General features: G+C 37.3%; 2 protein-coding genes across 3 annotated transcripts; both read right to left on the bottom strand.

Annotated features, from left to right (window-relative positions):
- Positions 1 to 563: 563 nt before the first annotated feature.
- stat2 (signal transducer and activator of transcription 2) lies at positions 564 to 11,724 on the bottom strand. Of its 2 annotated transcripts, XM_059570833.1 has the most exons (24): positions 11,501 to 11,724; positions 10,766 to 10,897; positions 10,474 to 10,621; positions 10,024 to 10,119; positions 9,851 to 9,943; positions 9,684 to 9,762; positions 9,520 to 9,596; positions 9,257 to 9,408; positions 9,014 to 9,172; positions 8,843 to 8,932; positions 7,868 to 7,927; positions 7,680 to 7,700; positions 7,487 to 7,580; positions 7,178 to 7,225; positions 5,461 to 5,544; positions 5,261 to 5,359; positions 5,005 to 5,140; positions 4,852 to 4,904; positions 4,668 to 4,762; positions 4,442 to 4,581; positions 4,054 to 4,242; positions 3,679 to 3,733; positions 2,874 to 2,932; positions 564 to 1,402 (listed from the first exon to the last, which is right to left on the bottom strand). In XM_059570833.1, exons 2-24 carry the CDS (start codon positions 10,894 to 10,896, stop codon positions 1,005 to 1,007), a joined length of 2,556 nt encoding a protein of 851 aa, XP_059426816.1. In that variant the 5' UTR covers position 10,897; positions 11,501 to 11,724; the 3' UTR covers positions 564 to 1,004. The 2 variants fall into 2 exon arrangements, with proteins under 2 accessions (XP_059426816.1, XP_059426817.1); XM_059570834.1 differs by lacking the exons at positions 10,474 to 10,621; positions 10,766 to 10,897; positions 11,501 to 11,724 and having other exon boundaries at positions 9,841 to 9,943; positions 10,024 to 10,047.
- A 3,165-nt stretch (positions 11,725 to 14,889) lies between these two features.
- Positions 14,890 to 16,307, bottom strand: apof (apolipoprotein F). Its single transcript, XM_059570835.1, has one exon. The coding sequence runs from the start codon at positions 16,287 to 16,289 to the stop codon at positions 15,072 to 15,074; it is 1,218 nt and encodes a 405-aa protein (XP_059426818.1). The 5' UTR covers positions 16,290 to 16,307; the 3' UTR covers positions 14,890 to 15,071.

Here is a 16,307-nt window from a genome sequence, read left to right as displayed (position 1 = left end):
GGCAGTTTAGTGAAAGCCATCAAATCAAAAAACAAAGCTTTCATGTATTTTCTACAATCTCAAAAGTGGTTATACAAAATAAAAAAATTATTATAAAAGACAAAAAAAGTGAAGGTGCCTCAAATCCTAGAGTTAAAGACTACTGTAAAAGCATCATCAACATTGGTGCCTTTAAATGTAAAATAAAGTGATAAAATTTAAACCAGGCACTATTTTAAGGTGCTTTATATTGATTGTTGCTATTGCAAAGACATCTTTTCATGGAGAATTTGTTCTTTAGTCATAAATGCATGCACAAAAATGTCTTTGCTGTTGAGATGCTTTTTAAACCATTAGCTCAAAGCTCATGCTTGATTCACATAACTAAAGGTGCTTAACATTAATAAAGTTTATTGCGTTCACGATCAAATTATCTTTTCCAATAAAGTCCAGTTAATCAGAATAAAAGAATACAAACTTGTATACAGACCTGCATAATAGCTGTATACTTGTATCATAAAAACCTGATCTTTACTTGGGTCAATTTGACGAAGGTTTTTTTTTTTTTTTTTTTTTAACATAAATAGTCATCCAAACTCTATTCTCTAATCTCCACTAATTTCCATTTGCTAAAGTGCTCTGATATTGTTTGAATTCATTCCAATAAAAACTTTTTTTCCAGCTTTTTTTTATAGGGACATATATTTGCTAGCAGCTTACAAATGGTGAGGTCACAAGACTTCGTCCTAAACGTTCTATTTTTTACCTCTAAGCCTTTTCAAAGGCTTTACTCTGATAAAAAAGGAATAGAGCTAAGTAACAGATGACTAGATGTGATGAAATTCAGATATTAACACTAAATGGATAATGTTATAATGAAATCAGTACTGAAAATGAAGTCATGAGCTGTATATTGCCTGTCTACTTGATCCTTATTTACAACAAATCAGAGTTAGGGAAATCATTATATGGCTTGAGATTTAGCTAACCACATGGATCATGGTTTTGTGTTAAATGGATGAAATTCAGGGGGTCAGCGGTACGTTGGGATAGCCAAGCTCTTGAATCAAACCAGGATCAAGGAAAAAGTCATCTGACTCCTCTGGCAGCATTCGAAGGTTTATGCCATTTAGGATGTTTGGAGAGTTAAGAAACTCATGCAATGTGAGATTAACATCAATTTCTGGAGAAAGTGCGTCTGCAAAGAGATCCAAAGGAATCTCTGAAAAGTTGTCTTGGAGCCATGATGGTGAAATGTGGGGGGAAGTTGGAGGAAATGCTTCTGGAATAGTGCTCTCGCTATCACTGTCCAAAATACTGTTAAGCGTATCATCATCAATGGTGGAGCTGGAGAGCATTGGAGACTTCTCAAGCACTTGGAGCAACAAGTCATCATCACCCGCGTCAGACACAGATGGAGGGTCTTTTAAACATGAAGGAGATGAGAAAGCAAGAGATATGTTATAAACCCAATAGCATCATCACAATAATAACATCTTGTATTTCTGATGCTCTTGGCTTCACTTAAAAAAAAAATGGTTCCAAAAGGATCCAAAACCATCGCTCTGACATAGAAGAACCACTTTTAGATCCTCAAAGTACATTTCAGTGAAGAACCATTTTTTTTTTGAAGAACATTTTAATAATCATTTTACACTATAATAAAGAACCTTTTGTGCAGTGGAAAGGTCCAAAGGATCTAAAAGGTTCTTCATGGAACCATAAATGCCAATTAAAACCCTTTATTCATAAGAGTGTTGGGTCAGTTTTAGAGATGCACAATATATCGGTACTATATCAGTTCTCAGCCAGTTTTAGAAATTTCTCATTTTGCCCAGTTTATATAACCATTGCTGTCAACAAATGATCAAAGTTAATCTTTAAAAAACGTAAAAAATATAATAACCCTAATAATAATACAAATTTGTCAGTCTTCATTAATACAGTATAACATGTTTGACATCTGTAATTAATTTTTTAAAAGTGCAATATTTAGATTTTAGCGGCATCTAGCGGTGAAGTTGCGAATTGCCACCAACGGTTCAGTCCCCCACTCACCCCTCCCTTTAGAGAAACTACAGTGGCCGACACAGGTAAAGCTCTCCTTGGTAAAGACAGCAGAAAGCAATGAGATTTCTTTACAACTGTAAATGAAGTAATAATATTTACTTTTTTAAATAAATCGATGTTATTGCTAATGTAAAAGTACTTGTTCATAATTGTGTTAGTGTTTTATTTGCAAGAACAACAAAGCAACGAAATGCGCTCAGTAGAGCAGTTTGTCCATTTAGGGCTACTGTAGAAACATGATGGCGACTTCCCATGTAAGGGGACCCGGTGTATGTAGATATAAATTGCTCAATCTAAGGCAATCAAAACATAACTGCTCATTTAGTAAGGTCTTTATACACCTCTGAAAACATAGTTATATTACATTGCATTTCTGTAAATAGATCATTGTAAATATTACACATTGCACCTTTAAAAATCAAAACAGCTTATCGATATCATGCATCCCTATATTTTGCATGTGCATGTGGCATGCAACCTTAAGCTTCCACAAACGTTTTTAAATCAGCGTTACTGTTATGGTTAGATTGTGTTACTGAAAAACAGCAACACCACAGTCACAGCCCACCACACAAACACAAGGTCTTTGTGCAAAGTAAACCAAATGCACTTGGGTATGGAAAGAAAGAAAGAAAGAAAGAAAGAAAGAAAGGAGGAAAAGAAAGGAAGAATCTAAACAAAATGATGAAGTTGACTGGGCCTCTGAATGACAGAGAAGCATCCATATGACCCAATCATGACACATTCTGTGATCATCCAGCAAATCAGATGCAGGTTAGGGTCGAGCTGATTGGATTTGGAGGGGCTGTGGAGGCGGGACTCACCTCTGTCCTGTGTGGACAGATCAGATTCTGGCCCCTCTCTGACGCCAGAACAGCCATTCCTGCAGCAATCAAGCACAGATCACTCCAGTAAACCAGCAGAACAGCCAACTCAGTGTCTACTCATTCCAGACTCTTAAAATCTGTTCACTCCAGAACGTCACACTTATCATCAAATAATATTGCCTTAAGTTCTTGAATGCTGTTATCCCACATCATCACATAATATAATAATCTAGTGACAACCTGTATCACCTTTACACAGGCAGCAATAAAAATTATGGCAAAGTACATCTTGTTTCTAAGGCCCAGATACTTAATTTCCCATATTCTGCTCCTTTTCAGAGACATCACCAAACTGTGCTGATGACAAAAAATTATGTCCGCATGTGTGCAGGACCAAATGTGCAGTAATGAAGCACTGAACTAAGATTCAGAGTTCACAAATTAGCTGGTGACATAAAATGAAAAAATATCATGAATAGTTATAGTAATGCGCTTTTTATTTGCCTAATTTCCGCTATTATTACTGACTATTGACTATTACTTCTTATTATTAAGTGTAAACATAGATCATAATACCTTATGATTAAAACTTCAGGAGCAAAAAATTAGGCAGCTTAGTTGAAATTATGAGGGGAAAAAAAATAAAAATTTGCAAGATACATACTAAATATCACTGAAAGGCTGAAAAATTGCTTTTTAAATAGCAAAACAGTAAACACCAGACCAAAGACAGCACATGCGCACTATCATAAATGTTATGTAATTATGCAAACATACAACATGCAAACAAACACAGACTTACTTTTTAGAGACAAAAACCAGTTTGGTTTTGAGGTACTTCAGGTAAGGATTCTCCTCTAAAACAAAAACATCACAAGACAAAGAAAATTATGTAAATGAACAATTTAGTACTTGTTATATTAAATAGGTTTAGGTTGGTTTGAACAAATATTATATTTACACTCAGTTAAAGGATAAAGAAAAGAAAGTTCTAAATAACAAGTAAATAGTGCTTGGGGTAGTTTTTTAATATTAAAATGTATTCCAAAAGAATTGGTCAAAGTGTAATATTTATAAGCAGACTTAAGGGAAAATGTCTTTGAAAATGTTTTTATTTTTTTTATTTTTATGTTGTTACAATGCCTGAAATTCACCACATTCTACATAAGCCACTTACCTCCAGTCTTTTTACTGTAATATTTACCGAAGGCCTGGTCCTTGGGTGTGTTAGGGTAAAGGTAACACAGTGGGTTAACGGGAATATTTTCCGCTATCATCATCCGAAAGTTGCAGAGTATATCAGGTAAAGCAATCTGCTTTAGGTCAGCACTGGTGAATGGTTTCACTGTTTGCACACTTGGAGTGCCTAATAATAAAAAAAAAAATAATAATAATATTATATTATATTATATTATATATATATATATATATATATATATATATATGTGTGTGTGTGTGTGTGTGTGTGTGTGTGTGTATTCTGTCTCACATTCACTGCACCCTGTGTGGCCGAATACTGAACTAATGTATGAAAGAAGTACATATTATTTTATGAGATGGTTTACCATTGTTAGCATACTGCACCCAGCTGAATGTGATTCCTCCATCTTTGATGCTTTCGCTAAAACGCAATAGGAAAGTGCCATCCTGCTTCTTCTTTAATAAAAGTCTCTCCTTCCCCTTGCTGACAAAGCCCATTATAGACCTACAATAACAGACACACTTGTGTTGAAAACACACACACTCCATGAAGAATCTATCGGTCTGTCTATCTATCTATGGCATCCATACCCATCACTCCACAGGTCTGACAGGTAGAGTTTAACCAGGGTTAGGATGCCATCCAGCCACACCCACAGGGTGAAGTTTGTATCAGGGAGGTTCTCCTAAACCACATACAAAAAACCACGTGTAAACAAAACACTCATACATCCATATCAGCATTTCACAAAGGCTTGCATAATAGTGTTTTTACCTTACTGAACTTGGTCCAGGATAACTTACAGTTGTCATAGCTCTGTTGTTTACCTAATATGACATTATTAACGAATACAAGATTCATTTATGACCTTTTTTTACTTTATATTATGTTTTCTATTAAAGAATGAAAGGTGTGGCAAGTGCATACCAAAGAGCTTGATGGCGAGGGTCTCCAACTGGTCACTGTCTAGACCACGTTTCCCACAAGAGTGAAACTGCCAACTTAGCATTTCCCCAAACTGTGGCCAAGTGGCTGCAGGAGAGGTTTCAAAAAACTTGACGTTCTAGATGCACACACAAGAGTGAATTTTAGTGACGCAAATAATAATAATAATAATAAAAAAAAAAATCCATTATGATGATTCAAGCTTTTCATGAACCAAAAAGCAACTCTTGCTCCTGACCGTGGGATCTGAACAGAGCATGTTAAACCACAGAACAGATGCCCAAGCACTCTGCTGCTGACTGGAGTTTGAGATCACCACAACAGGAAGGGAAGAGGTCTGGGATGGAAAACGGAGCATGGTCATAAAAACAGGAATGCCAAATCTATGGAATGTTCAAACTTTACTGAGGATGTTTTGAATGAGGAAATATGTTTCACCTCCAAAGGGACAGACAGGCCTTGGTAGTCAAACTGGGTTTGAAAGGTTATTCTGTGCAGTTCTTCAGTCACACTCAATGAGAGCTGCACAAAACACAAAACCAGATTTAGAAACATACAACTCTGAATTCTGATAGAGTATATATATTACAGCTTTGCAAGCTTTGGAATTATTTATCTAAATATCATCAGCACTGTAATTCAATGTGTTTTATTAGAAGTTACTGTTATTGCGTTTTCAATTCACACTCAACTTGGCATGTTTTGTCCATTAGTTTGGTTCATTTAGGTGTATTTCGAACATTGCAATTAGATCCATACCAAAAAAAATATTGGCTTGAGATTGACTGAATGAGATGGTCTTGGCCCAAATAAAAAAAAAACTGGATTTGTTCGCTTGTGGTGAGAAAGCAATCAAATTCAACAGACCAACAAACTTAGCTGTATCATAACTTTACAAGTTAGAGAGGGAATCAAAGCTTATGCTGTATACATTTGTGTGTTTACCAAAAGCTAGTCTCCAGAGCTAACATGTCAATTCTTCTTGATAGCCGTGCAGTTTAACCACTGAGAAGACAGTTATACCCACTTGTGACTTAATAATCAGTAAGTCAATAAAACTAAGTATTATTAAGTAGTTAGTAGTAATATTAAGTAGTAATACTAATTATATATATATATATATATACACACATACATACACACACACACACACACACACAGACCAAAAGTTTGGAAACATTACTATTTTTAATGTTTTTGAAAGAAGTTTCTTCTGCTCATCAAGCCTGCATTTATTTGATCAAAAATACAGAAAAAAATGTAATATTGTGATATATTATTACAATTTAAAATAATTGTTTTTAAATTTATTATACTTTAAATTATCATTTATTTCTGTGATGCAAAGCTGAATTTTGAGGATCATTATCACATGATCCTTTAGAAATCATTCTAATATGATGATTCATTATCAAAGTTGGAAACAGTTCTGCTGCTTAATATTTTTTTCAGAATACTTTGATGAATAAAAAGTAAAAAAAAAAAAAGAAGCTATGTTTTTAAAATATAAATATTTTGTAATAACAATATACACTACTGGTCAGTAATTTTTTTTCTTTTTTTTTTTTTTTAATAAAATCAATATTATTATTATTACAATAATAAGAACTTAATATTCTATTTCTTTTCTTAAAAGAAAAACTTGCCCTTTTAGACTTGCACTCTATTTACTAACTGCTGATAGCTTCTCTATTCTATCTATTCCTTTTCTTTTTATTTATTATAAAATAAAACAAAAGAAAAAAGGCCTCCAACACTATCATGCTCTATTCTTTTTCTATTCTATCGGTTTTCTTTTCATTTATTATAGAATAAAAAAAAAACCTTGCTATGTGTACTGCGTTAAGCTAACTGAGACTTGTTATAGCATTTGTGTATCATTACTCTTTTGCTGGTTTTGATTGCTTCCATTGTCATCATTTGTAAGTCGCTTTGGATAAAAGTGTTTGCTAAATGTAAACGTAATCACATTTTGGGTGGGCTTTAAAATGTTTAATTTTAAAAGCAAACCAAACCGAGGAGAATATGCATTGCAAAATGTAAGCCCCTGTTCTGAAACAGCAAATGATCTACAGATGTAGAAATGCCCTTAATCAGTATTGACTCTAGAAACCAGTCTAGCATTTATGATACATAAGATCCTTAGAGAACTCACATCACTGATTCCTTTTCCTCCACTAGTAACTTTCTGATCTTTCAAAGTCTGTGAAAAAGCACATATACACAATAATTTATCATTAACACACAATTCATACACAACAATTTATCTTTATAGTCATTATTTGGATAAAAAATGTTTTTTAACACGGTCCACTAACAATTGCCAAATTGTCTACCATTGTATATTATCTCAGATGTTGTTGTGCCATCACTTAATTAGTTATTAATTAGTTCATAGTATGTAATAATGGTATAATGTTACTTTGTTTGGCAATACATTCAAACTCACACTGGAAGGACTCACCAAATGTCTGAAATCAGCAACCATGCCCCCATTCAAACTCTCAGCCATGTTAAGAGCTTTACTTAAGGTGCCGAGCACATTAAATTTCCGAAACCTACAATATATACACATATAAATACAAACATGGTATTTAAAATAATAGTCATATATTTGTGGGTTGGGGTGATAAAAATCTGTATAAGTGAACACTCACCCTTTTAGTTGTGAAGCAGCACTAAACAAAAAACATTGAGGAAAGTGAGTGAGGATTCTTAAACACCAACTGATTAATTTGAAACCATATCAAAACACATAAATCTAACAAAAATGACTCTCAGATTCTATAGTCTCAGAAATCAAAATCATACAAAATGAGGAAAGAAAGATAGACAGCGATCTTACTTGTTAACAGAAACAGTCACCTTCATAACATGGTTCAGTTCCGAAGCTTTATATAACAATCTGTAAAAAGGAGAGTTATGGTCATTTTATATATGAGGGAAAAGCAGTACTGATATTTAAGAGAAGTAGGTAACATTCACAAATATTTCTTATTACCTAGTTCCTTAAAGGGTTAGTTCACCCAAAAATGAAAATTATGTAATTAATAACTCACCCTCATGTCGTTCCAACCCGTGAGACCTCCGTTCATCTTCGGAACACAGTTTAAGATATTTTAGATTTAGTCCGAGAGCTCTCAGTCCCTCCATTGAAGCTCTGTGTACGGTATACTGTCCATGTCCAGAAAGGTAAGAAAAACATCATCAAAGTAGTCCATGTGACATCAGAGGGTCAGTTAGAATTTGTTGAAGCATCGAAAATACATTTTTCATACGTCATACGCACTCACCACAGACCCAGAAGAGAAGACAATGCTGAATAAAGTCGTATTTTTTGTTATTTTTGAACCTAAATGTATTTTCGATGCTTCAACAAATTCTAACTGACCCTCTAATGTCACATGGACTACTTTGATGATGTTTTTATTACCTTTCTGGACATGGACAGTATACCGTTCACACAGTTTTAATGGAGGGACTGAGAGCTCTCGGACTAAATCTAAAATATCTTAAACAGTGTTCCAAAGATAAACGGAGGTCTCACGGTTTGGAACGACATGAGGGTGAGTTATTAATTACATAATTTTCATTTTTGGGTGCACTAACCCTTTACAACTAATAGGGATCATATAGAGGAAAGTATACTAAACTGAATTAACATATGCTCAGTTTCCTAATGTTTGAAAGTATATACCTGTGTCACAAGCAACTGTATGAGAACGAAGCATAATAATAATCATTGCTATAGCAAATAGGAACAATATTGGTTTTCAGTTTCATACATGGATTAATGCATCGTATAATGCTAGAGACTGACCTGACTTTAACTGAGAACTGAATGTTTGTGCGCAGCACCAGGGGGCCTCGACCTTGTGGCATGGATGGCTGAGTCTCTATGACAAATGAGCTGAAAACAGACCAACCAATAAATGAAGCACATATGCATGAAGAGAGAGTCATGTATGTGTGTTGTTGTGTATGTGTATACCTCTTTATCAGGTTGGTCAGCAGAGTTTCCACTCTACTCTTTAAACGGGGTTTTTGGATTGGGATAGGGTCCTTTTCGTAGGTCATCTTTCCTACCAGCTCATCCAGCTTCTGTAAGAACTTCTGCAGCTGGAACATGCTCTCTATAATTTGAGTGAACCTGCCGAAAGCCATAGACATCTTAAAAACAGATCTGAAAGGTGTTTGTACAGATCATCGCTCAGAGAAATTCCTGTGCAGTTACCATTTCTCTAAGTGTTCCAGACTTGTATCATCAGGAGCACCAATGCAGGACTTCTGTTGTCTCCACTTCCAGTCCACCAGTTCCTCATCTATGAGCGCTGAGCTCAGAACATCAGCAGCGTCCAACATAGTCGAGATATCAGACAGGAAGTTCTGAGACAATGATACAGCACGGTTAATAAACATAATAAACTTATTTACTAGGTTTAGTTAACAATAATAAAAAGCCTGAATAGAATAGAAATGAACACAAAATGTGTCTACCTTTCTGCATTTATCAAGTGCATTGAGCAGCTTCTGAAGCCCTTCTGCTTGCATTTTCTTCTCTTCTTCTGTGCAAGCTAAAGGCACATTAACACACATACATTAACACCACCATATACAGTGAAATCAAAGACAGCATGTTTAAATAAAGTGTGCAGCCTCACAGTCCATTAGGTGGGTCTGATATTTGAAATCAAACTCATCCTGTTGCTCCTCCAAACACCTTATGCTGTGCTCCATCACCTGCCAAATTAAAAAATGAATCATGTTCTTGAACAAACACACAAACAAACACACACACAAACACATTTGTATACTCACAGACACACACCTCTACTTTGGTCTTAAGTTCTTTAAAACTCTTTTCTACTTTTCTCTGGCTCTCCAACTCCATTGCTGTTGGCTGAACCTGCAATGTCTGCACCTGAGACGTTGAGAGAGAATCAGAAGATGCTGATGTTGATAATGAGAATGATGATGATGATGATATTATAAGGTACTAACTTGCTGTGCAAGCTCTGCATCATTCAGGATTTCTCTCTCCTTCACCAGGAACCAGTTGATAATACTAGCAAGAGTATAAGGCTCCTCTTGATACTTCTGCAAACAAGCAAATGTAACCCATCATCTCATACCATAGCTGTCAATGATTAACACTTTACTTCTGTAAATGAGAAACTATAACCATACAGAGATTTTTTGTTACCAGCTGATGATGAACAATAAAAATGGAAATATTTTCACAGCAAACACAGAAATAAAAATAACCTTCATTAAATCATCATTTGGTGTGGACTGTAAAACAGTTGAGGTTATAGTTATCGGGCCTGGTGTAAACAGGCCTTTAGGCTACCAGTATCCTTTTTTTTGTTTTGTTTGTTTAGCATTTTTAGATCCTCAGAAATCCAAAGAGGGCATCGGGCATGATGGTTTTGGCAACAGAAGTACACTTACCTGAAAGTTTTGTTTGTAGCGTCTGAAATTACGCTGCAGTAGGAAACTATCTTTCTCTTGTGCAAAACGACTGAACTGGTTGTCCAGATTCTCCAGAAGCACCTGAAACAGGAACGCAGCTTGGGAGGAGTCCCGCGAAGCACGTTCCCTGTAACACACACAGACTTGTTGATAGACCTTGATGCAGCTGTGTGCTTCTCTTCATTCATGGTTCTTAATATGTTTTGGAATAGAGAACTATAACAATCAATCCACAGGTTTTACTTGTTGCTCACACAGGTACTGCACTCACCAGTCTTGGCCCTCGATCCAATGTGCCAAGTAATGTCTCACTTCCATTGGGAACTCATCTCTATTGTACAGATCAGAAGCCCTCTGAGAATACACTGTATCCAGCTGCTGCAATCGCTCCCACTGTGTCATTCTACGAAATAATAATAAAAAAAAAACATTTCATATCTGTCGAAAGGTCAAGGACTGGTCAGGACTAGGACTGTCCTGCAACTGCTTTGCAAGTCAGATGTCTGAGCTTAAGCCCTGTTCCAGTGGTTGTTTTCGAAAGCAAGCCAAGGACAAAAATGCCGGAGTTGTTTGGAAGTTGAAGCACAGAATAATAATGTCTGGTGTGACTCTTCAACATGCCATTTGTTATTCTATTTATTTGGTTAGTATTTGGTCAGTAAGAATTGTTCAGAAATTAAAGAAATTAAAATGTGTTTTAAGACCGTTTCAATTAAAGTAGACCAAGGCTGAAGAACACGTTTAAGTTACATGCACTCTGCCCTCACAGTGATAAAGATCCCCCACACCTGCTCACCACTCCACAAACAACAGACGGAAAAACTGACTCAAGAACTGCATTTCTAAACACCTCGGTCATAATAATAATAAAGTCTACTATACAGTATATACATATACAGTAATCGTACACTAGACCGATACATTTGACAGAACAATGACTGCAGGTAATTGAATGAGCATCTCATGGTGAATAACTGTCATATTAGCGTACAAGTGAACATCTTACCTGAGACAATAGTCTGCACTTTTGAAGAAGTAATCCTCAGACCTCAGTTTTGCAAAGGGAGTTTTGCAGACATGCAGTAAAGACAACAATGCAGCACTGAACTGAACATCAGCTGACGAAGAGTCAATAAACACACAACAAGCACTTCTCAGGAAACCGACGGCTCTTCAAATAAACCTCCCTCTGCTGTGCACTTCTGCCTACCCACTAAATCATAAGTCCCACCTATACAGTCTAAGAGTCCCACCCATCTTGAAACCGTCGCGTTCGTTTATTGGCGCAGACGGGCACAATGACCACCGCAATTGGTAGAATTACCCGTCAATCAAACTCATCACAGCAGAGGGGTGTTGATAGAACAGCCGTAGAAACGAAACTCATGAGCTCTCTTCTCGCGTTCCAAGAAATGACGAAGTGAAAGTCATGTTATGGAGGGGTGGACCTACCGCGGAAATTTAAAAGGCCGTACGGTCTCTTCACGAAAACATTATAAGATCAACATGTGAGAATACGCTAATAATACTTTTCTTTATTTTACTCTATGCATATATAAAACACGACTATACATTTATATAAAACAAGTTCAAAACTGAAATGCAGGTAGAAACATTTCTATTTTACTTTAATTGTAACTGCTATACTCTAATCACATGTATAAAGTTATAAAGTTTGGTTTTATGCTGTCTATTCTGTTTGTCTTGTAATCTAGTAGTGTTCTGGTGTGATTACCTATAACAGTTAAATATTACAATATTGAGACTTGACTCGGACTTGGAAGTTAAAGACTCGGGACTTGACTTGACTTGAGACAGGATGACTTGAGTGTTAATCACATTATGTTTTCAGTTTGAATATAAAATATATAAATTATTTTTAAAAAATAAAATTGATTACTCAGCTGGAGCGCAGGCTGAGAATCGCGTTGTCATGTCATGACATCATCAGTCATGCCCTCTCTACCTTACGCAGACCACGCCCACTTAGATCAGATATCACATCAACATCTCAGCTTGAGGGGTACTGAGGGTCATCGCTTTTGTCGTCAATAATTCGCGCCTAAAAACGCGTGGAAATCGCTAGTCGCGCCGCTTTCTAATTGTTTCCAAAGCGCTCGGGCAGTTGCGCCCCTGAGGCGTCGAGCGTGTCGCACCGCGTGTGCGTCGCGACCGCGTTGCTTCCATTATGAGCGCGCATACCGGTGGCGCATACATGGTGGGATAGGCCACATCGTGCTCGGCTTGCAGACAAGACTCTCGAATCTTATATTTTGCAAGTGCAATACCTTGTAATAGAGGTAATGACTTACGGATGTACTCTGAGAGAGAGAGATTGTGTGTGTGTGTGTGTGTGTGTGTGTGTGTGTGTGTGTGTGTGAGAGAGAGAGAGAGAGAGAGAGTGAGAGAGAAACACACTCGTGCTTCACCTGATGAAGGAAACCCAAACTGAGTCTGACTCCAATCACAACCCCAACATTCAGAAACTAATTGACAAAAAGCTGAAGTATAATTATGATGAAAAATGAATTTGAGCTCCAAACCAAACTCCAGTGTTATTCGGCCCTAAACAGAACCACAAAACTGGCAAATTACTTATCACTTAAGCAATTAAAAGAAAGACAAATCCTTTCAAAATATCGACTCAGTGATCATGATTTGGAAATAGAGATTGGTAGACATAAAAGATCCTGGCTACCGAGAGAAGAGAGGCAAACACTGTGAGCTGAATCAAACAGAGGATGAGAAACACTTCCTTCTTGTCTGTCCCAAATACAGCACTACAAGAGAAAACATTCTTCCCACAGTTTGAAGCTTTGAATCCTTCATTCTTGTCTCTAAATGACTCGGAGAAACTACTCTATATACTTGGAGAGAATGAGACGGCAGTCACAATAGCTGCTAAATATTTATACACCATACACACCATACGAAAGGGATCATTTATTGTATTCAACTGTTTTATTTTATATTCTTAATTCTATATAATTACTTTTATTAATATTAGAAATATTATCTGCTGCTGCTGCTATTTTTATTGTATTTTATTGTAATCATATTTTATTCTGTATCTAAATGCTAAATTTGGCAATACTGTAACTCAAATGTCATGCCAATAAAGCAACTTGAACTTGAGAGAGAGAGAGAGAGAGAGGAGAAATGTAAGAAAGTTTAATGTTGTATGTAAACTGTGTTTGAGGGGAAGTTGTGGCCTAATGGTTAGAGAGTCGGACTTGCAATCGAAGGGTTGTGAGTTCGAGTCTCGGGCCGGCAGGAATTGTGGGTGGGGGGAGTGCATGTACAGTTCTCTCTCCACCTTCAATACCACGACTTTGCCCTTGAGCCCTTGAGCAAGGCATTGAACCCCCAACTGCTCCCCGGGCGCCGCAGCATAAATGGCTGCCCACTGCTCTGGGTGTGTGTTCACAGTGTGTGTGTGTGTGTTCACTGCTCTGTGTGTGTGCACTTCGGATAGGTTAAATGCTGAGCACAAATTCTGAGTATGGGTCACCATACTTGGCCTCATGTCATGTCACGTCACATCGTTTGAGAGAGAGAGGGGGGGGTGTTCAGAGAGGAGTCTGTTGGATGTTTAGCTGTTATTTGTTTTATGGACTCAATGTTGAAAATGTAAAACATTTCTGTTGGCAGAAGTGAAAAATAAATAATTTTATGAAGTTACAATTTTGTTTGATTCCATGATGTATTTTACTGAACATGAGTATTTACAATGCAAATCCAAATTATTTTAATTTACTGTTACCATCTTGTCTTTAACTTTATTAAGATCAGATTCTGCAGGTAAAATTACAATAATAAGGTGACTTGACTTGGACTTGACTTGACTTACTACAGGACTTGACTTGACTTGACATAACTTGTGACTTGACTTGACTTGACTTGCCCGAGAAAAAAATACTTGGGACTTACTTGAGACTTGAAGGTTAAGACTTGAGACTTACTTGAGACTTGCACATGTGTGACTTGGTCCCATCTCTGAATATTACCCATGCTTAACGTGAGTCAAGTCTCCGCTGACGCTGGAGAACTGATGTAAATCTTGAGTAGCTACGTTATAAGTGGCTACTTGTCATTCCTGTTATGCAGTACATTTTGAAGTCTCTCACTAAATTAAAATAGGATTTTAGGATTTAAAATATATGATCAAACTCAGGAATTATTTACATAATGACAAGCAAATTAATCGTGATGCATAAAAAGGATGTCTTCTGAAACATTAATGACACATTATATCGTGTTATAATAGTATAATATATATAAAATAAAATAAAAATCCATATTTCTATAACCTAACAGTATGGAATGTTGAATGGGGGGGGGGGGGGGTGCTCATGTTTAGGCTAATATTATTTCCCACCAAAAAATAATGTCACCTGCTGATGTCATTAAATACCTTTTGGATAATAAGGTATTTATGACTGAACAAATTTATTATGACTGAACATATAGCAATAGATCATTCTAAACATCATTTACGATAGGTGTAAAAATCCTTGAGGCCCTGGAGCAATGCAGCTGTTGTTCTTGAATCTTCTCATAGGTTTCTCCTTGGTCTTTTACTGGACATTGAGAGTTCGATCCTCCCAGCTGTTCTGGTTCATTACCAGGTCATCTTCCTCTTTCATGCTGTTCAGCAGATATTTAATCCCTGCCTTCACACTTGTTTTTAAACCAGCCCCCAACGCATAACCGGCAACCCCTGCGGTTCCCCCTGTTGCGGCCATGAGGGCGTCTGTGCCCAGATCCACAGTGCTGAAGATGGCTCTCTCTTTTGCAGTGTCATAGCAGCTGACCGAAGCATAGTAAACAGCTGTTCCCAGATTATACAGCGTGGAGACTGCTGGAATCCACTCCACTACGGTATTCACTCGCTCTTCTTTTTCATTTACACAGTGATGTTGAGGGATCCCGTTTCTGCGCCAACGGACAGACCCCACCTTGCAATTCTGGATCCAGCTCTCAAAGTTAGATGAAGGCACTACGCGGCTTCCAGGCCTCAAGACAACAAGGAAATATCCAGAATCGCCATCCTGTGTCACACCTGCACATTGGAATCCCAAGCTTCCACAAGCCTGCTGTGCTTCTTCAAGACACAATGGCTTGCTCTGTTCAGTGGCCTGCCCGAGGAACCGAGTGCCTTTCACTCTCACCCATCCATTGCAATTCCCACTAGGCCCAACTTTACCCTTATCATCTTTCTCACCCACCTCAGCTAGCTGATGAATGTTAAATATTACAGCCTGTAGGTGGCGTTGAGACTCAGAGTGTAGCATAGAAGGAGAGGAAGGGGTTTGGAATACACTTTGATGGACCATGTGTGCTGAATCTCTCTCTTTACCTCTCTTGATCAGCTCCAGAATGTCCTGTAGAAATTCATGTGTGTCATTTTGCCCCAACACCACATAGAGTTGCATTACTAGTGCTTGGGCTTCAAACAAACATCCTGCTGACACCAGCACTGGCACCATTGCCAACCCTAATAGCTCCTGAGAGAAACCCTTTCCAATCCAGCCTCCATTAGAGAGTTCTGCACAGCTTACATTGCTTTGAAGATCCAGCTGACCTTGTAGAGAGGCTGAGAGGTTTGAGACCAACTGATGGGTGGCGGCAAGATCATCTTCAACAACTTGTGATTCTACTTGCTCTGTTTGAGGCATTGAAGTGACAGAAGGCCTCGGGTTGCTTTGAGGGTGGGGAGCTCTGCCAAATACTACATCAGACAGTAAGAGGTGGGTAAGAAGTAACCATCTGAGGTTTGAGTTCCTTTTAGTCATTTTGAACTGTGGAGACCT

The sequence above is a fragment of the Carassius carassius genome, chromosome 17 (genome assembly GCF_963082965.1).
Source record: "Carassius carassius chromosome 17, fCarCar2.1, whole genome shotgun sequence".
In the NCBI taxonomy this organism is placed as follows: domain Eukaryota; kingdom Metazoa; phylum Chordata; class Actinopteri; order Cypriniformes; family Cyprinidae; genus Carassius; species Carassius carassius.
This window is presented reverse-complemented; position numbering and strand designations above follow the sequence as displayed.